At 33.8% G+C, this 24,994-nt stretch overlaps 1 protein-coding gene across 6 annotated transcripts in view; it reads left to right on the top strand.

Annotated features, from left to right (window-relative positions):
• The window catches only part of Glcci1 (glucocorticoid induced 1), a 300,803-nt gene that overhangs the window by 249,888 nt on the left and 25,921 nt on the right, over nucleotides 1-24,994 (top strand). For all 6 annotated transcript variants that reach the window (XM_051151935.1, XM_051151936.1, XM_051151934.1 and 3 more), the window contains 2 exons: nucleotides 4,281-4,432; nucleotides 19,025-19,111. In XM_051151935.1, the coding sequence (XP_051007892.1) occupies nucleotides 4,412-4,432; nucleotides 19,025-19,111 (108 nt within the window). In that variant the 5' untranslated portion in view covers nucleotides 4,281-4,411. The remainder of the gene's footprint in view (nucleotides 1-4,280; nucleotides 4,433-19,024; nucleotides 19,112-24,994) is intronic.

Here is a 24,994-nt window from a genome sequence, read left to right as displayed (position 1 = left end):
AAAGTATGGGAGATCCTCACCAGTAGTGTCTTACCATCAAGTTCTGCTGCTCAGCCAAGAAAAGGAGCAATAGCCTATATATGTTGTTGTTGTTGTTGTTGTTAGGGTTTTGGGGGAAGGGTTATCTCTGTGATGGGTCTCTATGCCCTTGGCCAACAACACGATGTACCTGCACCTGGCACTAGGATTTGCATTTGGCAACATAAAGCATCTGGGAGGAGCATTATCCTTTGTGTAGGGTAACTTTAAATTTATTCTATGGATAAATGTGTATATAATAAAACATGTTTCTATATGCTTTGAAAATAGCTATAGTATTAATTCTTCCTAGTGTTCATAAGCATTTACCTGAGCTCTTTATTTAAAATTTAGTGCTTTCTTCGGAGTGACTTTTTGAAGAACTTGACTGGTTAATAAGATTAGTTATATTTAGATATTTAGCTTATCATTGCAAATTTCAAAGAAATGGTTGTCTTTTATATAGCAGCATATTTTTTTTGGAGTCAAGCTTCTGGTGTCAATAAGTGGAATGATGAGTGTGTGTGTGTGTGTGTGTGTGTGTATGTCTGTGTGTCTGTGCGTGCGTGCATGTGTACCTGGATTCTAAAGATTGAGTACTCATTTTCTAGCCATTGACTCTTGAGCTTTTGTAGAATTTGAGTGGTCTGGTACCATAAAAAGTTTATTTGAAAAGTTCAAATTCTTTCTACCAAACATTTCTAGACAAGGCTTTGCTGTGTATTCCAGGATAGCATTGACTTCAGGCTTCCTGCTGCCTCAGCCCCTGTCTGTTAGGATTAACAGGCAAATAATGCTTGGTGAGAAACAAAAATAGAATTTTGTGTTTGGATATGTATGTGTACTAAAATATACCTGTGAAGGTCTGAGGACAACTCAGGTGTCAGTTTGCTTTTCCATGTTTTTGAGAAAGGTCATTTCTTTGTTGCATATGGTCTGCTAGCTGGCCTGAGAGCTTCTGAAGATGTCCTTCTTCTGCTTCCAGTTTCCTGTAAGGGTATGTTGCTGAAATGATAGATGACTACTACTTTTAATTGGCTGTATTATTAGCTCATCATTTGTAATAAAATGCTAATGTGACTTCTGCACAAAAAGATAACTAGAAGAAATAATGTTAGGACTTAGTTGTCTTAAGCATGTTGTTGAATACTTTTCTTGTTAGGATTCCTTGCAGTTGTTGGACATCCTGTTGTGTTACTCCAGCAATTGGATTTACTACATTAAAATATAAAACTGGAATTGGTAGTAAATATATACAAAAATTAAAATTTAAGCACAGCTAGGCTTAGATTTTTAGCAGTCAACCCCAACTCATCAGCAATTTAGATAATATGAACAGTTGGGTTTGTTGAAATAGTTGTACTATTTATGATGAATCAAAGGTTTTAATTTGGTAAATGGGGTTGTTATGGCTAATCATTTCATGTCATTGTCAGCTGGGGAAGTACTCCATCAATTTGTGACCTTTACGTGCATGACAATATACCCAGGCACATACACATTTGAGCACATGTTCATAGAGAACCATACATATATAGAATAATTTCTTAAATCTGCATTTATTTACTTTAAGATTAGGAGAGGAGAGAGACAGACAGAGAGAGAGAGAGAGAGAGAGAGAGAGAGAGAGAGAGAATGAGAGAGAATGTGTGTGCGTGTAGAGCTAGGTACTGAACCCAGAGTCTTGTACTGATCAAATGATCTACATCCTCAGCTTAAAGAGAGTTCTAAAAGCGTACAGACTACATACTACTTTCAAATAGTTTAGAGTAGATTAAGTAGATAAACATATATTTTTACTAGTAATGGCTTTTGATTTTCTGTGTCCTTTTTATTAGTGGGCAGCTGCTGTAAGTATAGGCCCTGTCATTAAAAGAGTAATTATTTTCATCCTGTTTCTTTTTGGTAGAAGAAGAATAAAGTAATCTTTTAAAGAAATTAAAGTCATAAAAATAAAATTATAAGGTATACATTAATTTTGTTTTTCACAGTTCATATAATCAGTAAATGTTGCGTTAAAAAAAAGATTTATTTATTATTATGTATACAATGCTCTGCCTGCACGTACACCTGCAGGCCAGTAGAGGGCATCAGATCACATTATAGATGGTTGTGAGTCACCATGTAGTTGCTGGGAATTGAACTCAGGACCTCTGGAAGAGCAGTAAGTGCTCTTAACCTCTGAGCCATCTCTCCAGCCCATTAAATAGTGCGTTTTTAATCTGGGGAAACTATTGGAAAAAATTATAACTGGTAAGAAAGAGAAAGGGAGGAAAATAGTAAAACAAAAAGCATGTAGGAAGGAAGCATTACAAAATAGGGGGAAACCACACATACCACATGCTGCTGTAACAAATGGAATCAGCTCACTTTTTCCAAAATGTAGGATTAGATAGCATGTACAAAATATACATCCTGAAAATTAAAGAACAAACAAGATAAATTATATAGAAGCAGATGGAAAAGTAAAAAGCAGTAAATGAAACAGATTTTAATTATTCTACATATAAGTAATGATAATGTTACAAACAGTACATGTACTAGATTGTAAAGAACTGAAATATAAATGAGTCTTTTCAAAAAATAAAATTTTTAGAACTTAATAGTTTAGACGTTACTTTTCTGAGTAACAGATCAGATAGTGAACTCTATATTCTAGATTTTTATTTAGTTAACCTGATAAGTTGTCCTGTCTTCTAAAACCAAAATGTAAGTTTTTCATTATAATCACGCATTTTTGGGGGGGGGTTGGTTTTTCGAGGCAGGGTTTCTCTGTGTAATCTAATCAGACGTGTTTTAACAGAGAAAATTACAGATTATTCCAAACTGAAATAGAAAACATTAGATTTTCTGCCTTTAGTATATAGTACATTTTCATTAGGTTATAAAAATAAGGGGAATTTAATTTTCACATTTTTCTCTAATAATTCTTAGGTCAAACAAAAGTTAAATTTCTAAGATAGTGGCTAGATAATATAAGATCAAAGTATTTAGTATTTTTTCTCTCTGTCTTTTGATAAACTAATAGAACATTCTTGTTTCAGAAGATAGCTAAGTTGCAGTGACAAGTTAAAGTGTTTTTCCTGATCGTCAGTATTACGGGTAGTACACTGCCTCATTTAAAACGGGACTCTGAGTCTCGGGAACTATGGGTTCCCAATCTTTTGCACTTTATTATAGGTACACATTGGTAGTAAGTTCCTTGGGGGTGGATACATGGAACAATCTTTATATGTTGATATTTTATGTGATGATGTTGACTTTCAACAGATACTATGGTACCAGAATGGGAAAGATAGATAAATTGTTGGAGCAGATTGATAGAACTGTGTAGAATGTCCAGAGATCCCTGTTCCTTTTTTTTTCTTTCACTTTGTTCTATTTCATTACACAGTGATTTTCCTGTACTGCTTTGAACATCTACAAATAAGGATGTTAGATTAAAATATAAAATTCTTTGGGAATGTTACTTGTGTTGTTATTAGTAAATTCATGAATTATTATATATTAAACATCATCTTCTTTTCAGTCTGCAGTGTATGTTACTATGTTTTAGTGTGAGAGAGGATAAGGTTAAGGTACCATGAAAGCAGAAGTGATTGAGAATTTCTTAACTTGAGAAGGAAAGAGATAAAAGGATATTGAGCAAGCTTTCACAGCATCAGTCTGACATTGAAATTGGTCTTGGAGATGAGTAAGAGTTTGTCAAATGAACTTGAAAGGACAATATTATAAGCTGAGGAAGTAGAAGGTTCAGAGACAGTGACAGTACCGTCTACTTCTGGAATAGGCATATGGAGGAGGAGCAAGATAACAAACACTGAGATAAATAAGAACCAAATTGCAGAAATCTTATAAAATATATGATTATATAAAATAGATGATAACCATGGAATTCATCTTAGCAGTGGTACTGAGGAGCCACTGTAAGATTTAGTTGAAGTGAATGCAGAAATAGCCTTTAAACAAAACTGGCAATTTGTGAGGCACAATACAGTCAATCTTAATTAAGGCTACGGTAGAAATACAATGATATGGAGATTTCATTACAGGTGCCTAAAATAGTTGGGCTTATGTGTTATTATATATATGAATGTATTTCCTTGGAAAAAGGCCCATAACTTCCATCAGCTCATACAAGAGGGCTATTAGGGCTTCTAGTTACTGGAAAAGTGGAGAAGTGACATTTGCAAGCTCTGAAGTTTATAAATTTAAAAATATCTTCTAATATCTAATCTTTTTTTTTTTCTTTTCACTTTTAGTGGACAGGCCAAAATCTCAGCAAATTCGAACCTCTAGTACAATAAGGCGAACGTCTTCTTTGGATACAATAACAGGACCTTACCTCACAGGACAGTGGCCGCGGGACCCTCACGTTCACTACCCTTCATGCATGAAAGATAAAGCAACTCAGGTAAAATGAGAAAATCAAAACCAGTTCTTTGATTTTTTTTTTTTAACTAGAAGCAATTAAATTATCCTGAATATGAAATAAATCCAACCAAAACAGAAGCCCTTGCTTTAACTATGCTGTATTATAATAATTCTGTGTCACTCAGCATAGAAGTTTTTAAGCTATTTAATATTTATTAAGTAAATTCTTTTTGCTTAAGTAAAAATTAAAAAATAAAGGCTGTATTAATGAATATAGAGAAATGCTACCATTTTAATAATTGTTTTATAATAAAATGATTGTTCTATAATAAAAATGAAGATAATGGCTAGAAAGCATTTTAGAAAATTTGTTTTTTGAAGAAAAGTTTGTAAAGGTTCTGATGAAAAATAGTTTACGGACTATTCACAAGATGAATTATGTTGAAGGGATTTTTTTCCTATTATAGACGCAAGGCTAAAGCCAGTGAAATAAGAAATTTACTATTTGTTTGTTTTTCCTATTTTAGTAGACTCTCTAGCCTTTTGGTTTAAGAACATTTACTCATATCAGAAAAATAAACATCTTCATTTAGTATAATATGAATTTTTGCTATATATTCACCAAATTTTTATTGAAAATTATGAAATAACATTTATATAATTCCTGGTTGTTTTGTGGTTCTTGCTGTAGGTAGTTTATTGTATATATGTGTAATAAGCTAAATGTATATGTAGAAAAATTGTCAATTTAAAAATAAATTATAGCAACATAAAAGGAAATCAGGAAATATATTAAAATATAATTATTACTGGGCATAAAAAACATGTCATAAGATAGGGATAGAAGATAGCAAAATTGGTATTAGATAGGGAAATATGTAAATGTAAGGGGATTCAGAATAAGAACATTTGGGAGTTAATAGTTTTAAAAAAGACTTAGTTGCTTGTTTGAAGAATGAGGGAAGTGAAAGAGAGTGCATTTTGGACATGGTCTGTGAAAGCCCTGCTTGTAAGTTTTGTTGGCATTTTGTTAAGCAAGCTTGGAAACTGAAACGAGCTCTTTTTTATATCGTCCAACCTATCAGCTCTGCCTGCTGCAGTCTTTTGATTTCTACTGTTTTAGTGAGGGAAAGCATAAATTTGATATGGCAAGATTCTTAGCAGAAATAATTTGCACATCTTATGGATGTGGGCCTCGGCATTTAGAGGTAAACACAGAAATGACTGAGAAGAATTTCTAGAACAGTTATATTCATGTTACGAAAGTGTGTAGGTATAAAGGACAAAAGAAAGTATATCAAAACGACTCAACATAGTTTGTGAAGGTACACAGAAGGATGTACAAACTAGTCTTTTTCATTTGGAAGCAACAAGAGGGAACAAACATTTATTAGCTATATAGCATTATGATTTGTTTAATTACCTGTATCTTGTTTAATTTTGACAAGAACATTGCATTGTAACTGAAATGGGAAGCAGAAACTCAGAGAAACAAAATGACTGACTAATTTAAACTAGATTTCTTACGTGGATTATATCTGCCTTCCCTAATATAATAGCTGTCATGATGCTGAAAATAGTTGCTGTTCTTTTTAGACTGTATCTCCCCCAAAACAAGAAAATTTAAGGTTTATTAAACATATACTTTGTGCTGACAGTGTCCAAAAACAGTATCCTGTTTATCTTTCACAACAACTGTGAGAAGCAGGAAGAAGAACTGGAATAGTATAGTCTTAAAAGATTATTGACTGATGCTAAAGAAAGGTCATAGAGAATACCTGGAGATTGAGGGCACATGTCTTAGAGAGTATAGAATTAATGCTATGGTAGAGTAAATACCAAGTTAGTTGCAAATGGAGAGTAGTGGAGAGGTAAAGGAACAGTTCTGGCTACGTTCCGTGCACATCTCTTTATTTGCACAGCTGGTATATTGAAGTCTAATGCATTGTTACACTATTAAATATGATACTTAAGTGTGGCAAATGCTAGGAATATACTAGGTTATTAGTACTAGGTGTAGAAAAAGCCTCTTTTGATATTTTGCAGAGTCTTTAGCAAATACAAGCACCCATGCAGCACATATGTATAAATAATTACATAAAATATGGCTCATCCTCCTACTTGACAAGTATATTTTCATAGGGATCAAAGTTGAGTTTGAACTAGGAATTCTTAGATTCCTCAGAGGTTTATGGCAGAAATGTCTAAATGGGCTAAACCCATCCCAAGTGTAAACTATTCTCTTCTTGTCCCGGGCTATATTCTGTAATTTGAAGTATCTTTATATATTTATAGATACTTTAGAAATACTTCCTACCCTTATGTTCATGACTAGATTCTACCCATACTTTTCAGGAAGTGTGACCCAGGAAGTAGGTCCTTACAGACTATGGAGATCAGGCTTCCTATTGTTTAGTTCTAAATAGACCCCGCCCCCCACACACACAAATGGGCTAAGTTTGTGATGTGTGTGTGCTTTGTTTCAGAGCGTCTTTTCAACCTGCATGTGTCTAGAATAGGGTCAGAATAATTTCCTGTAAATCATGAGGTACAGGAGAGCCTGTCATGCTTGTGTCTGGATATATATCATTTGTTTGAAATTGGACATTGAAAGGAAAGTAAAATATAAGCCTTAATTCCTAGATGATGAATGTAAGGCTTAGAAGAGTTAACGAATGTATACATGCAGTATATCTTGTTAGGTATGAAGAGACTCGAGCCCAGATTAGGCTGATCTAGTGTTTGCCGCACATGCCAGAGAATTGATCTTGCACTCAAAGCATCTATAAGTTTAACTGAAGGTATAGGAGTTGATTATACAGAATTACTTTCATGGCTATATCTACAGAAGGATTGATTCTTTAACTCTTATGGAAGTAGTTTTTCTTAATTTGGTGAATGACAGTTGATAGTATATTCTTATCTTGTTACAGATATTAATTATTTGTCTTCCCTTTGTAAAGGGCGTCTGTAATATCTTCTTTCGTATTGCTATTTTGATGGTTAACAGTTGATGGCTAAGGAGAGATTCAGAATTCAAATATATATATATAATTAAAAAGGAAGTAGTGTAGGGTTGTCAAAAGATTATGAACTTTGAAGAGAGACTTATTTTCAGATTAATGCCTGCTAGGTAGAAACCTACTGAGATGATAGAAATGTTGTGTGTCTTGGACCTTATATTCAAATCAAAGCTCAGTAGATAAAAGAACTATCAAGTGTTTTTTTTTTAATTAACTATATTTTGGAACTAAAATTGTAGACAATTTTTGTGTGCAGCATGTATTGGTATGTGTATATACAGTGAAGTGACTAAATCAAGCTGCTTAATATATACATTCTTATAACTTGTTTGGATACTAACAACACTTATAATTTAGTATTTGTATTTTCCAAATGCATTCCTATATCATTTGACAAGTAACAGAGACACAATGTAAGAAATGTGTCATTATACAGTTTTATCACTGTGCAAGTGTTTAGGATGAATGCAAACCTAGATGACGACAGCAGGTTGAGGCCAGAGGTATTTGAGGTTCAACTTGACAGAACAACATGCTGTTTTACAGTAGACATTTTCCTTTTTTTTTTTTTTTTTTGGCATGGAAGTGTATGCTCTGATGATAAAGCATGGTATCTTAAGTATATATAAATAACTATTATCAATTATTCCATATGGAACATATAGAATTTTATATACTGTATTTTTATAGCTATGGATAATGTAGTATTTGTTTTCATCAACACCACCATAAATATTAAATGTATTATATGACCATATTAAAAGCACTATGACTAAGCAAGAAGAGTATTTTTAATCTTAAGGGATCCATGTTGTATAGGTCCTTACAAATGTCATTATGCAGTATAAGACTATAGGGACTATGTTATTAACAATAGCTACTATCAGACAGTTTGTTACTTGAAGTCATTTTTTTTTTTAATTAAAATTTTTGAGGCCCTTTGGACTAGCAATGTCCCAGTCCATGCCCCTAGCCTCTCACAACCACAACATTCTGCTCATATCAGTTGAATATTATGCATCTAGATAGACATTTAGGTTATAGATGAGAATATATTTTGTCAAAGTTTATTCTAATGTCCATGTGTATTTAACCTTAAAAATAGATTATAGAAACACACTGGATATTGAGCTGTTTCTAGGTTTAATACTGTCTACTTTGAAATGAATTAAAAATAAAATTTGTTGGATAGATGGATACATAGGTGATAAAGCAAATACAGAAAAATATTGTATAGGAATATATGACCATTATCAGTAAAATTTGAATCCCCCTTGCTGTGCATGTGTGCATGCGTGCGTGTTCGTGTTCTGCTTTGGTTTTTGCTATAGCTGAGATTGAACCATAGTGTTCTGCATGGGAGGTGAGTACTACCCCTGAACCACACCAACAGTTTCTAACTTTTCTACTTGAAAATTTTCTTAAATTTTTCAGAAGAAAAAAATTGTCATCCCTTAAACATAGTGTGGGTAGTACATTTGTGTAATCAGATATTTGGGAGCCTGGGGCAGAAAGAACTACAGATTGGAGACCAACTTGGGTTACGTAGTGGTGTACTTATTAAGACAAAAACAAAAACAGAAACAAAAACAAAAAAGAAAACCATAGCTCATTGAATTAATTACTATGTGATCCACGTTTTTATATCCTTTTCTATAAAGTTCATATCTGATTGACAGGATCACATATATACTTTGAGTATTCAAAGATAAGGCCTGTTCCTCTTTTTTTTCTTTTTTTAATTAAATACTTTTTACATATATATTTATAATATTACACATATATACAATAAACTACCTACAACAAGAAAAACCACGAAAAAATCAGGGATAATACATATGTTACATTCATAGTGTTTTGGCTATTTGTATTTGGAAGCCTTGAAGAAAACATCTTTCCTATCTTGGTGAATCTGAATTTCTGAATGTAAATCAGTATGTGTCATCATTATCAACTTAAAACATCTACCTAGACAAGGATGCAGGGGAGGGGATAGCAAATGAGGTGTAATATGAGTTATTTTATTTTTCAGTAAAAATGTGTTTTAAAAAATCTAGCCAATGGTCAGAACATTCTCCACAGTTGAGTGGAGAGTGGGATATGACTTTCTCATGTACTTTGGTGCCTCACATTTGACCATGTCCCCTGGAGCGGGAGGCCTGGTGGCACTCAGAGGAAGGACAGCAGGTTACCAAGAAGAGACTTGATACCCTATGAGCATATACAGGGGAGGTAATCCCCCTCAGGAACAGTCATAGGGGAGGGGAATAATGGGAAAATGGCGGGGGGGAAGAATGGGAGGATACAAGGGATGGGGTAACTATTGAGATGTAACAAGAATAAATTAATTAAAAAAAAATCTACCTAGACATAAAAACATCTTGATCCCTAAACAACTAAGCTAAATTGTAAAACTAAACTATCTGGTCTTCAACCCCATCAGAGACTTGAGAAGGAATAGAATTGATTACCTGCGTATACAGGGAGTGCAGGTTAGTAACTTCCCAAAGGAGAAGATGACAAAAACAGTTTGCTGCCTGAACAATCACCCAAAACTCTCTATAATGTTGGAGCATCTTCATCAGCCTTCCAGCCTAATATATCAGACAGGCATATTTGTGAGGCAGGAAGTATTGAGGACTTGTTTACCCTGTCTTGGCAGAGTTTGGCTATCAATTCTGCCTGCATCCAAGCTTGCCTATTTTTAGGCAGAAATCTGTCTGTGGTAGAAATGAGGACATTTTGCACAGTGACTGGCTGGCCACATTTGAAGCCGTCTCCATAAGATATTCTTTGATGTTCATTATCTTCTTTGAGATAGGCTGGGTGTTGCTAAATAAAAGATACATGTAAATGTATCTTTAAAATAATAAAAACGTCTTTAAACACCATATTCTGTTGAGCTCATTGGCACAGGAGACAATTTCCTGAACAGAACACCAACAGCTCAGGCTCTAAGTTCAACAATTAATAATGGGACCTCATGAAAATGAAAAGCTTCTGTAAGGCAAATGACACTGTCAACAGAACAAAGCAACAGCCTACCGACTGGGAAAAGATCTTCAACAACTCTCCATCTGACAAAGGGCTAATATCCAAAATATATAAAGAACTCAAATTAAATATCACCAAACCAAATAACCCAATTAAAATATGGGGTACAGAACTAAACAGAGACTTCTCAACAGAGGAATATTGTTTGGCTGAGAAACACTTTAAAAATGCTCAATGTCCCTAGTCATCTGTAACTCCAGTTCCAAGAGACCTCTGCCTGCACCAGGCAGTGACCTAATGCACAGACATACATGTAGGCAAATACTCATACACAAAAATAAAATAAATCTAAATATTTTAACTTTCAAGTTAAGGTTAATGTACTCATGCGATAGGAACAGTTTCCAGCCTTTGCCCCATGTGTGAAGTATAATCTCAGATTGTACTTTAAATCTGTGTTTGAAACTAGGAAGCATGTATATATGTGCATATACGAACCAGGTGGACAGTGGAAACAGTCTGTAGCAACAATCAAAGATGATTTCTATAATTTCCAAGATAATACTAATGAGTGTAGCTGTTCACAGATGCAGCTTTGGAGAACAGCTCTGAAGAGCTGGTATGTATTTTTCTGACAAGGGAAAGTACCAGTATCTAATGCTGCTTCCTCCATCTGGGTCACTGAGCGACACTGACAAGCATAAAGGTCTTACTGACATTATTATCCCTGTGGTATGAGCAAGAAATTACTTTGTAGTCTTAAACTATTTATGTGTAAAGGTTGAATAGTTACTATCTCATAATCCAGTATACTAATGTGCACTGTATAACCATTTCAAACAATTTTTAAAGGCCTTTAGTAACATGGTATTACTTATTTCAATTAAAAGCTTGCAAAACTTTTTTATGTGAACGTAAAATCAGTATCGAAAAGGAATAGATGAAAAACATAAAGTACTAGAAGTCTCTCTGTCAGTTTTTCTTAGTAACTTAACTAATTTTTCTTAATCTTATTCAAACTTAAAAAAAAAAAAAAAAAAAAAAAAACAAAGTCTTAATAGTTTACTGTCCTGTTCACCTTTGAGTTTTACTCTTGATTTTTTTATCATTCAGTAGAGATAACTTCCCTGTGTGAATAATCCATCCATTATGGGCTAGGGCCTTGATGTGTTACTATTCTGTAGCTAATTTTAGCTGATAGGATATGTTCAAGTCTTAAGAGATACTATCGCCACGTTTCTTTTAAACAAAAATGTAAAATGTCTCAGATTAGGTGTATATTCTAACAAAATGATGGATTTAGTTTTTTTTTTTTATATTATTTGGAAAAGAAAAGAATTACGTAGTCTAAGTGAGATTTTCTACTTTGGAGACCACTCTTACCATTTATCATAGGACTAGAATACCATGCTGTTGAAATGTCTTGTGAAACCCTAAGACTTTCATTTCTCATAAGAATATGTTAACAGAGCTCCCATGGTTGTCCCAGGGTGTTTTAATTTATCTGTTTCAGGTTACATATTTCTGGCTTTTATCGATTTTGTTTAATAAATAAGGGCTTTTAGGGCCAGAATAATCCCTGTAATTTAGATGAGCATCAGTAATGGCTGCCAACTCCTGAGTTCTCTTTAACTAACCATTATTAACAGGGGTTTTGTGTGTAGTAGGAGAGCATGTACATGCTTTTGAGAACATCTGTGCCTGTAGAAATACATTAAGTACAGACTGATGTAATTATATTTTATATTGTATCTCTGATTTTCTGCTTGATGGATCCTAAGCACCAGCCTTGACTTCATGGCTGATTCAGAAATGTTTTATTAAATTCATCTTAGACTATTTTCTGCTGTAATATTACTGTGACACTATCAACTTTACCATAATGAATCTTACCAAAATAAAAGATTGTCTATTTGTTTAGTTGTTATTTTTGTGTTTTAGGAAAAAAACTATAACCATCTTAGAAGATCATCTAATTTTTTTATTAAGCTTATATTTCTTAGTATTTTGTTTTATGGTCTGCTATTGCAATTGGTCTTTGATTACTTTCTAATTTATTTCCACTGTATTTTAAGTAAATGTTTCTGATAAGCTTTCAGATACTTTTCTTTGGCTTTCTAGACATGATTGTGTAAACAATAATTCTGTCTTCTTTTTACCTATTCTTTGGTGTAAGTCTGCTCTTAGAATTGTATATGTTAATACTCTCAGCCTTTCATGCTACTGATTGTGCGAGCAGATCTTGTTCTTGTCTATAAGGTAAATTCATTCAGTGGGCATTATTTGGCTGGCATAAGCATGCTTGGTGTGTATTCTGGTTGTACTAATTTTGTTTCTTGTTTTATTGAAGAGGGATTGCTTATATACTAGATTGGTTATATGGCAAATCTCATTTCATTGTTATATATTATAGCATTCTATAATATGAATCTCCCTTTAAAAAGTTTTATATCATGCTAGGAACTGAACCCATTATGTCAAGATTGAGGGACAAAAGTTCCACCTATGTCATATCTCAGCTCTAGTGAATTTCATTAGGAGACTACTATTTGGTTATTCATTAATATTTTCAGAAAATACTTTGTTTACCCAGACTTAAAATAAATATACGGCAACAAATTAATTATTTATTAATATTTAGATTTTAAATATTGAGAAGTTCATTCAGGCCTCAAATTTTTTGTTTTGTTTTTTGTTTTGTTTGCTTGTTTGTTTGTTTTTTTATGTAATACTTAGGCTAGTGTTAGTTATACTTGTTTTGCAAAAAAAGTCTTGTAAGATTTCCTTCCTTTGTATTCTAGCATGTTATAAATAACATTTGAGTCATCTGTCACATGAGTATGAAAGAATTTTAATCTATGAAATTTACTAGCCTAATGTGTTTTTAGATTATAGCTCTGTTTAAAAAAAAAAGAGCTCAATATTTATCACAACTCTTTAACTCTCCTTTGGTTATATGTGACAGAAATTTCAGTACACATGTTCTTTGAGCCAGTCACTGGCCAGGAGGGTTGCTTGAGCTCAGGAATTTGAGGCAGACAACAACCCTACTAAAACTTTAAGGATGGGAAGTTGGTTGTTAAATCTTAATAGAGTGAGTTCCAAAACAGCCAGGGATAAACAGATAAACCCTGTCTCGAAACAAAAAAACAAAACAAAACAAAAAAAAACAAACAAACTCAAAAAACAACACAAAACAAAATCATGAATTGAATTTTGTATGTTTGTTCTCTCAATAGATGATATTCTTTTTAAGTATTTCCTATTTTAAATTATGTATTTAAATTTTTATTTTAAATTATTTCTAGTTAAAACTATGAAATATCAATATACTAAAAGGTACATAAAGTAACATTTTTTTAAATCTATTAAGCTTTTGTATAGGGAGCTTTATGGTCTTCTACCACCAGGCTTCTCTAGGAGTCTGTCTTTGAGAATACGCATTTAAGAGTTGGCTGTAGCCATCATGCAGTAAAATCACTGCTCGGAATTTAAATATGTACATTCTCTGAAATAGTACTAAAATATCCAGCCTTTCCCTCTTTACATGAAAATAGCTTGGTTAGGAAACCAAAGGAATAGATTATTACACCTTAATAATGATAATTAAAAAGAACTTTCAGTTTACCACTTAGATCAGAAATGAATTTTTGATCCAAAGTCACAATTGATAGAATCATTTGGGTTTCCTGTGCTCATGCTCTAGGGCTTTCTGTTGAAATTTTCTTAAGAAATAGCAGCAATTGCTTGGTTTGGGGATATTTAACTTTTTGAGTACTTTACGTGTTCTAATTGTCAGAATAATAATAATTAGCAGAGATATCACTCCTATTTTGTTAGCTGTTTTTTTTTTTTACTGTTATTCCTTTGCCATATAGAAAGTCCTTTAGTTTATTCAATAACATTTGTTAATTCTGTGTTTGTGCATGTGTGTATGTGTGTATGCATGTGGGTGTCTGAAAACATGAAAGTGTGTGTTAGGTGTATGTGTGGCGTCTAGAGATCAGGATCAAGTGTTGTTCCTTAAGCACTGTCTCCTTTGATTATTGAATCTCTCATTGAGCTGGAATTCACCATTAGACGAGGCTGCCTTTTTACATTGGGCTCTAGGGGTTGGACTCAGGTCGTCATGCTTACATAGCAGCTCTTGACTCAGCTCTTTCGTCACCATGTCACCTCCAAATTTCTTAATTCTTTTATTATTTCCTGTACCATTAAGAGTTCTTATCAGAAAGTCTTTGCCCATTCCTATATCTTGAAATATTTTTTACTATTTTTTCTTTTAGTGGCTGCAGAGTTTCATGTCTTACATTAAGGTCTTAAATACGTTTTAATTGGTTTTTGATAGGATGAGAGATAGGGTGTTAATTTTCTTTTTCTGTGTGTGACTATACAGATTTCTGAGCACCATTTGTTGAAGTGGCTAACAAATAGCCCAGTCAGTAAATGGACAAATTAAATGAACAGAGTTCTCAAAAGATGGAGTACAAATAACCAATAAACATTAAAAAAGTTCAATATTCTTAGCCGTCAGGACTAAATCAAATAAAAACATTGAGATTCTTTTTTTCCCCTGAGTAAGAATCACTGTCATTAAGAAAACAACATGTGCCAGGCACAGTGGTGCACACCTATAATCCCAGTACTCAGGGAGGCAGAGGCAGGTAGATCTCTGTAAGTCAAGATCAGCCTGGTCTACAAAGCAAGTCCAGGACAATCAAAGCTATACAGAGAACCCTGTCTCAAAAAACCAAAAGAGAAAGTGAGGGAGGGGTGTTGCAATGTAAATTAATATGGCCACTATGGAAAGCAATATGTAGTTTCGTTAAAATACTAAAACTACCATATAATAATTATGCCACTACTAAGAATATACTCAAGTTATGTAAGGTAACAATTGATAGACACTTGCTATCCTTGTTTATTGCAGCACTGTTCACAATAGCAAAGTTTTGAAATCAACCTAGACACTACCAACAGATGAATAGATAAAATGTTATATACTTATGTATACCCACAGAGATGTAGTTCTATTTAATGATAAAAAACAACAGAATGTTCTTTGAATGGAAGTGGATAGAACTGAAATTCATTAAGTGAAATGTCTGACTCAGAATGACAATTATTGCATATTTTGTCACATAGAAGGATGCTAGACTTAATAGGGGTATATATAGTCATTTATATATGTAGCATAAAAATGGAAGTAGACTTAGAAATTTTGGGAAGTGAATATGGTCAGAATACATGATATAGTTGACTGAAAATATCCTTAAGAAACCCTTAGGTTTTTCATTTAGTAAGCTAAGTATATTTTTTAAACAAATGAAAACTTTCTTCTTAAACCAGGACCATGACTGTTTTGATATGGACTGACTGTTTAACTGCAGGCATGGTTTATAGGATTATAGTTTAGAATTAGAACATAATTTAGGAATAATTTGAGAAAGGATTATGCATCTCTAGATGCGAATACTACATTTTGCATAAATGATTTTGGTTTTAAGCGAGAGGAACAATGTAAACCCTCTGAAAAGGTTTTTTTGTTTCTGTACTTTACAGGATAACTCTTTTACCTACTGCAGTGAAGATCATGCAGAATACTCCATTCTAACACAGTTATAGAGAAATTAAGATACTGATAAAAATTAGCTTTGTTATTTTTTAAAGATTTGTATTGTATTATTTTATGTTTATTGGTGTTTATTGCCTGTATGTATGTCTGGGCACCATGGGTGTGCAGTGAGTGCCTTTAGAGATCAGAAGTGGACCTAGGATTGCTTGGAACCAAAGTTAAAGAAAGCTGTTAGCCTCCATGGTTGTTAGCCACCATCTTGGTTCTGGGGACTGAACCGTGATCTTCTGCAAAAGCAACACTGAGCTATCTGTCCTGGCTCATTAACTGCCTTTGTAATATAATATTCACTGTCATTAATGTTAAATATAATATCAATGTTATTCTTAGTATCAACAGGTTATTATACAATTATGAATCATAAGTCTGGTCTGGCAAGAAATAACTTAGATATGGTAGATTACTTCAGAACATGAAATGGCTCAGAAATTCTGTAATTACTGTAAGGTTAGGATTCTTTCAGCCACCTATTTGTCCTCTGTCTTATTTTACAAATAAGAAATGGTGCTTTAGACTTAGAGATTAAAGCGTGAAAGACTGAGTTTCTATTATGAAAACATCTCCTTTGGCTGTTATTTAAGTTTGCCATTATATGGACATGCTTAATTTTTATTACTTCAGTGGGAATTTATTAGGATGGCATGAAAAATATTTGGCTGTATCTAATAGTTATCTGTGTTATTCTTTTTCAGGGATAAGAAATTTTTAAAGCATTACATACTAAAACCTAGCAAGACACATGAGTGGTCAGTGTGGTCAACATGGCAGATTATCATTAGTCTTATAGATAGATTTTTTTTTAGACTTATGTTGTTTAGATGTATAAAAGGTTCTCTTCCTTGATAGTAGAAGAAATTTGAATAGAAAGAGGAACCTCCTAAAGTATAGTGGCCAAAGAACATGCTATTATATACAATAATAAAATTATTGAGAACTGTGTTTCCCAAATCTCTGTGGAATAATGCTCTACATGTTGTTAGTAAGTATACTTGTAAAGTAAGTGTCCAGTAATCATCTAAGTAGGGAGAAGTTAAACAAGTTTTTTTTAAGGTGTATGTGTATTTAGAATTTTTGGAATGCTAACTTGCATTGTATGTAGTGTATGATTTTGCCCAAATTTATTTGGCCATGTAACCCCTTTATTAAACATTCTTACTAATATCTAGATGCAAAGCTACAAGCAGCACTTTTTCTAAAATTCTAGTGTAGATAGTAGATAAAATAATGACAGTTGGACCTTGTGTCTCACTAATACCAAAAGAAAGAACCTCTACTACTTTACTTTGTCCAATTGTTTTCTTGTTTACAATTTTTAAACATTTCTGAAATACTCAACATTTAACAAATTAAAATAGAATTTATTTAGCTTTTGTTACTTCAGTAGCATATTCATGGTCATGACTAAATTTTGCCTTACTTTTTTTTTTCTGTTACTGTATTTTTGGCTTATAAATGTTGTGATCTTTGTTTTTGTGACAAAAGAATACTACTTAGAAGAAATATAAAACTGTTAAGTCATACAAAAACCTCAAAATTTTGACTAAAGTGGTCATAAAGGAATAATTCTATAATAAATTATTAAAGATACTGTTATTTGGAAGGCTAAATTATTTTCAAGTTGTCCTATCGAGGATTGAACATGGAGATTTTTGATAAGTTTTGATAGATTATATATTAAATATTATTATTTCTATCCTTGCATTTGCCATTAGAACAACATTCTTACAGTTGACTAAATGGCTTTCTTTAATAGTAAACCCTTCAAGCAGCCTTTCTTTTCTGTATCCAGTTGACATTCAGTTGTTACTAGTTTGGTTTTAGACAATTGTCATTTTTAAGAGGGAGAAATTATTCAGAAGCTGCTCACAAGCATTTTGAACTATATAAAGCAGAGTGATGGCTTCTTTTATCACATGGAGAGTCTCCAGTGCAGCCTCAGTATAGGCCTGTTTTTTAGCATGCAGCACAAAAAGCATTTTAATGCCACCTGTATATATTGTGGTAATCATTACCCATTGTCTTCTGCTTTTTCCTTTTTTAAACTACATTATACTAGGTTTTCTCATATGTTAAAATGTGCTATTTTAATGTTTGGCTTTTTAATAACTCCTAAATTTTATATAACTTTATGGAAATATTTGAGGTTAAATGCTCAGTGTTACTATGTATTAATACTTAAATAATTGAAAAATATACTTGAATTAAAATGACTTTGATAGAAGCTTAGCTTTTTTAAAAAAGCTGCAGTACTACCATTCTTAAATTAGTATTTGATTTATATTTCTTTTAATTCTCTTTTGTTAGGTTTTAAAATAACTTTAGTTTTTAAATGAAGATGCCTAATACTTTCCCCAGAGATTCTTTTGTTAATATTCTCTTCTCCTAGTAAAATTGACCCTCTAGCTAGATATTTGTTATGTAAGATGTAAGCCTTCTATAATACAAATGTTTCTGAAAGGTCTATTTATCTTTTGCTTTCAGTAAAAATCCTATTTCATATTTAGTTTGTTCTCTTTAAAAGTTCAGTAGCATGAAGACAGTGTACTCATATACTTAAATAAATCTTAAAAAAAAAAGTTCAGTACGTAAGTTAGGCAGTGATGGCACATGTCTTTAATCCTAGTACTTGGGAGGCAGAGGCAGGTAGGTCACTGATCTCTAGACCTGGTATGCAGAGAGCGTTCCAAAAAAACCCAGGGCTACAGAGAGAAATCCTGATTCCGAAACACCAAAACCAAATCAAACCAAAAAAAGATCAATATGTAAATGTTCACAATTTTCTTTGAGTTTGCTGTTATTAATTCTGGTATGAAAGTATCAAATGGTTTTTTAAGCTAGTTATTCTAGGCATCTTAGGTAGGTGTAATTATCAATAATTAAAACATTTTAGTACTAAAAAGTTATGATTCATTTATTTAGAATTAGATTGTAGCGACATTCCATTTCTGATGTTGTGATTTGTTTGTTTGGTTTTTTAAAGACACCTAGTTGTTGGGCAGAAGAGGGGGCAGAAAAACGATCACATCAGCGCTCTGCGTCATGGGGAAGTGCTGACCAACTGAAAGAGGTAAGTTATTTTTTATTTCATTCTATAATTTGTTCAGATTTCCATGTATTGTTTGTACTGTTTTCTCAATATACTGTGACTTCTATTTGTTGTAACCTGAATTGCGTTTCTCTCAAATTTAATTTATGTGTATATTGCTATGCCTGCTTGTCTGTATATGCACCATGGCCAGAAAGGGGCCTTGGACCATCTGCACCTGCAGTTACTAGGAATCAAACCTGGGTCCTGCACAATGACAGCAAGTGGTGTTAACTGCTGACCCATCTCTTTAGTCTCAGCATTTCTCTCGAATGTTTTTCCTGTGCAGAGTTTCAAACCTACCAGGATTAATTTTATATACATTATGTTGTCAGATTCCTCATATACTGTGACATCTAAACCAAATGGTCTAATAGTATGATATTGCCTATGATTTTATTTTATTTTTAGCCACTTTTTTATGTTATGAGTATAGAAAATCTTTAATTCTGGTCTGCCTCTTATCCAATTACATAAGCAAAAGTAGATTTCCCTAGAAGGAACAAAAAAGAAGCTCAGTCTAATAAATCTAGACTGAAATAAGGATACAGATTCAAGTGTAGGATATGAATAATGAAAAAAATCAAACTTGTAATTTTATCTCAGTTCAGGATGTTTCAGACACACTGCTGATGTTTCATACACTTGTCTTAGAACTGAATGTCTATAGTAACAGATGATACGTGCTCCTAAATGGGAACAGATAAATTAGAAGAATTGATTGTTCTTCCTGGAAAATAACCATAAAGCCAAACAAAATTGCCATAGTAACTACTTCAGTGCTCTAGAGGTAATCAGAATAATTGAGCAGTTTTATTTATGAAAGTTTGGGATTGAATAGTGTATGTTGTATTGTTTGAAGTGAAAGAATAATTGCAAAGGAGATTTCAAGATGCCAGCTGAAATAAAACCCAATTAAGATTGTAAAAGGACCAGAACTTAAAGGCAGCCCTGTACACACACACACACACACACACACACACACACACACACGGATCATTGTTTTGTCAAGTTTTTGTTCATCTTTAGTTTTATAGCTCATAATATCTCTGACATTAAGGAAGTTGCTTAGTGACATAGTTGAAACTCTGACTTGTACATATTTGTAGTTAAATGCAAATACTGGATTAATTGCACACCATTGTGAAGTATTAAAAAGGGGTTACAAATGGAAGGTCAAAGACAAGATTTACCATTATTTATTAGCTTTCTCATATGGGAAGGGAACTTTAATTTTTGTTTGTTTGTTTCCACATCTGTAAAATGGATTTAATTAAGAGATCAAGTGAATTTTTTAATGTTTTTGAAAATTTAGTCTGTGATTTAGCAACTTTCCTGTTGCGGGGGTAAACCAAAAGCAACTTAAAGGAAGAAACAGTTTCTTTTCATTTTGCAGTTGATAGTTCATATTTGAGGGGAGTCAGGGAAGGGACATAAGCATGACCCAGAACAGAGCATTGCTCTGGACGGCCTTCCTGCTTGCTCCCTGGCTCAGGATAAGTTGGCTTTTTATACAACCTTAGTCCACTTGCCTAGGGACATTGCTGCCCACAGTAGGCATTCAGTCATCAGTCATGACACCTCACAGCCATGGCCACAGAACAGTCTGATTTGGGCGATTTTTCAGTTGAGGTGCTCTCATTACAGGTGACTCTAGATTTTGCCAAGCTGGCAATAAAAACTAATCCACATAGTCTGCTACATTTTTTAATACTACAGTTATAAGTACACTGCAGTGTCAAAACTTTCTGTTTGTGAAAGTTCTCCCAAAGCAAGCTGTGTTTGAGATTTTTATGTCAGCTGTTTGTCCCTGTGCCATTTATGTGAGGCTGTATGTGGACAGGCATATAGTTTTGTAGAAATCAGTTTATTTTTAGCTAGACTAAAACAGACATTTCTGTGGAGATACTCCATCTTTGAAAGACTTCCCCTTGGTGGGGAGGTCCATTAGCACATGGGGAAGGGGAAACGGGCTATCTGGATAAGACCTGTTAAGCTGTGGTCATATGGTGGGGAGGAGGCCCCCTTCTGTCAGAGATCTGGAGGAGGGGAGTAGGATGAAAGAGGGGATAACAGTTGGGGTAAATTTTGAACAAATTATAATTAAAAAAACAAAAGCATTAAAGCTTGTTATATAGTCCCTGTATAATATCAAAACTAACAGCCTAAGATTTATGACCAATTCATTTTCAGAAAAATTAGGTTAATGTCTTTGGTAATTATTTAGAAAAAGGAAGTGATATAATTAAACTCTTGCTAAATATTTTATTCTCATTTGTGTACTTTTACATTTTTTAGCTTTTTACTTTTTATCTTGATTTTTCTCAGCCAATATAGACCAGTGGATGTGTTAGTTTTTCATTGCTGTACCAAAATATGGATTGTAATCAACTTAAAAGGAAGAAAGGCTTATTTTGACACATGGGTTTAGATTTTTCAGTCTGTGATCATTGGCATCTTTTTCTTTGGTCCTGTGTGTGGTAAGGCAGCTCATCATACTGAAGCATGTGATGGAGGAGGCTTTGTTACCTCATGCTGTTTAGGAAGTAAAGAAAAAGACAGGAAGGATTTTGGGTATCTAGATCCTCCCAGTACACGCTCAGTTACCTAACCTTTTTACAGGAGGCCTACCGCTTAAAGCTTCCACAACCTTCAGGTAGTACCACAGGCTGAGGACCCGCCCTAATAACAATAGACCTTTGGGAGGATGTTCTAGATCCTAACTACAGGGTCCTAAGAGAGCAGACTCCAGAATTCCATTGGTTTCACATTTGAGTTTCAACACTTAATGCAAATTTATTAAGCTTTAAAAACCTTTCTTCTCTATGCTATTCCTCTTAAGTTGGGGTAAGAGTGCCTATCTCATATTCTTTTGTTGAAAATCAAGACACAAAAGTTAATGTCTTAACAAGTGGCACAATAATTTCTGTAGAGATTTACTGGTCAATAAGTAGTTATAGGTCTTAATGATAATTTTTATTAGTGGTTGACACACTCATCAACAAGTCATCTTGAACAATGGCTATAAAGTATGTATTACCAGTCAGAATATGCATCATTAGAACATTTTCAGCATAGCTAATTATAGCATGTTTAAAATTTTGTTCCCTATTTTTGACAAAGGATAAATTCACAATATAAGGATGTCTCTTTACAAAAAAAAGTTAGGTTCTAGTGTGTCATTTGTTACAAGTGTCATTAACAGAAATAATATGGTAGCTCTATACTTCTGAGGACTTCTTTTTTTTTTTTTTTTTACTAGCTCCTTCCAGGGAACCATAGCTCCCAGCTCTCTTAACGTAGTATCAAGGTCACTCTTATTTTAGCACTGTTTTGTTGGCTTACTTTTAAACGACTATTTTTATTTTGGGCTCCTTAAATCTTTCTCCTTTTTCCACCGAATCCCTTCTAACACCCCAGCACCAGGTAGGGGAGAAAGAAGGTTAGTAGGGAGAGGGGGACACAGTTTTCCTTACGTGCTTCCTGCTGTTCCTTGGGGCAAGTCCAGTTCTTGTTTCAGGATATCTTCAACTTCTCATCCTACTGCACCAGCAGCCGTCTTTCTTGGATTGCCCCAGTCTCTCTCTGAGTCTGGTTTTTATCACCGCTCCCAAAGACCACGGCCCTGCACAAGGTAGTTCCCAGCTGACAAACACCATGAGGCAGTTATCAGCTGTGGACAAACTGGAGCAGGCCCCATAACCCACACCTGGGATTAAAACAAAAACGTGTTTACGCACACCCAAAACTTCCACAAAACTTTTCCGCTAGGCTTGTTAGAATATAACGTTAACCTTGAACTGCCATTTTCCCCTTCTATAAAACAGTATTAACACTTCCTACTAGATCAGTTATTGCTTCCTGCTCTTGCGCTGTTATCTTTGCACCTTATGCTAGGGATATAAGTTCTTGCAGAAGAAAGTCTCTAATCAAGTTTATCACATTAAAAGACACTCCCACCCCAAATCCCAGTAGTACATGGAGAGTTAGTTGTTTTATAACTTTGCCAGAACTTGGTGCTTCGTACTTATTCTATTTGTTGTTAACTTATATTTTTTGATGAGGATAATGTTGAGCATCTCTTCCTTGCACACTGGTCATTTGAATATTGTCTTTTCCCATGTGCTTCATGAATATTTGATTGACTGCTTTGATTGATTGCTGAATATATGTTGTGTCATTCCACAGTATAGTTTTTTTTTTTTTTTTTTACTTTCCTATGGTATTACAAACTTTAACTTTTAACATACTATTCCTATAATTGTGTGTGTGTGTCTGCATATGTGTATGTGCATTACCTCCGCAGGTCAGAGTGCAACTTACAAGAGTTAGTTTTTTTCCTTCACTTTAGGCTCCATGGGTAGAATTCAAGCCACTAGGCTTTGTGACAGATGTTCAAGTCCCAGTTTTACTATGGAATATCAATTTTAAACATGTTAATGGCTGAGTTAGACTCTAGCTACTGGCTAACAGTCTCTTGTAGCAAATACTATTGAGAACTCTTAGTATAGCCGTGATATACATCTTTTCGAAATTGTTTTTAACTTCAGAAATAAGAACCCTGGAGTTTTCAGATCCTTTTGATGGTTGTGCTTTCGTCTTGGTTCAGTGATAGCTGTGGGCAAGGACTCACTAGCAACAATAACCTTCTTGCTGATGAAAACCTATACAATTTTCCTGTTTTGGACCAGCACCCTTTCTAATTCCTTCTATTGCAAAAAGCCCAAGACCCTAAATCCCATCTCACTGCTGCACTATATAATTCTTTTGAATTAAGTTTATTTTTTTCATTTCCCAGAGCTACTATGGATTTGAATTAATTCTGAGAATTAAGACCATTCCTACTCCCTGATACAGTAGTGCTCAACCAGTGACCAAAGATTGCTTATTTCTAATGTTTTTGAACACTGGCGCCGGTGCACTTAAGATTCCTTTCAGATTTTGGAGAAAGTTTCACTCTGGTTTCTTTTAAGGCTTCAAAGTAGACAATGAATTTTTAGAGAAAAATAGCTGTCTATAGTTTTTTGTTGTTATTGTTAATCCATACCTTACGTAACTACATGTTGTATTTTGAATGGAAGGTTGTCTTGAGCCTTTCATCACAGTAGCCCAGGTAGATGCCCTGCTCAAGAGAAGACTGTCCTTTGATACGATGCATTGGCATACGGGCTTAGAAAGGTGGTGTCAGGCAGAAGTTGAGCACTAAGGTTGAACTGGGACCAGAAATATAGAGTCCTTTACCTTTCCTCCAAGGAACACTTTTATTTGCTCTCCATGGGTCCTGGGGTTGTGGAAAGAGGTGACTTCACATACCATGAAGGCTTTTTCCTATCAAAGGGAAAAGAAAGGACATTTTCAACAAAGGCTGTACAAGGCTACAGAGTTTTCCGTTGCCGTGTTGTGGAAGTATGCCCCTCTTGTCTGATGCAGACAGTAAATACAAGGGTCTCCTGAATCTTGAAGCAAAAGAGCATTTTGTGGAACAGCAACCTCACTATCATTTCACCTGTGTCCAACAGAGAGTTTGCGATGTTTTAAGTACATATATGTAGAACAGAAGGCTTTCCTGTATTCTGATGACTATTAGTTATAAACAAGAGTGGTAACGGTATTTTAATATAACAAAGGTAACAGTTTTGGAAGCTACAAGTCTGTATTGTTTAACTGGCATTACAAGAACCATGGTAAAGGATTTTTTAAAAAAGCTTTCTTTATAAATTTTAACATCCACATAGAACAAAATGTTTCTGGTTCATTTTAATGTGTCAGGGGCCATAGAGATTAATATTAATCAGTTTTAAAATTTTATTTTTAAAATGAATAATTACAAATTGCTTTGATCTGCAGGCATGCTAGACTGTTTTA

The sequence above is a fragment of the Acomys russatus genome, chromosome 10, assembly GCF_903995435.1.
Source record: "Acomys russatus chromosome 10, mAcoRus1.1, whole genome shotgun sequence".
Lineage (NCBI taxonomy): Eukaryota > Metazoa > Chordata > Mammalia > Rodentia > Muridae > Acomys > Acomys russatus.
Note: the sequence above shows the minus strand (reverse complement) of the source record. Positions and strands in the feature narration are given on the sequence as shown.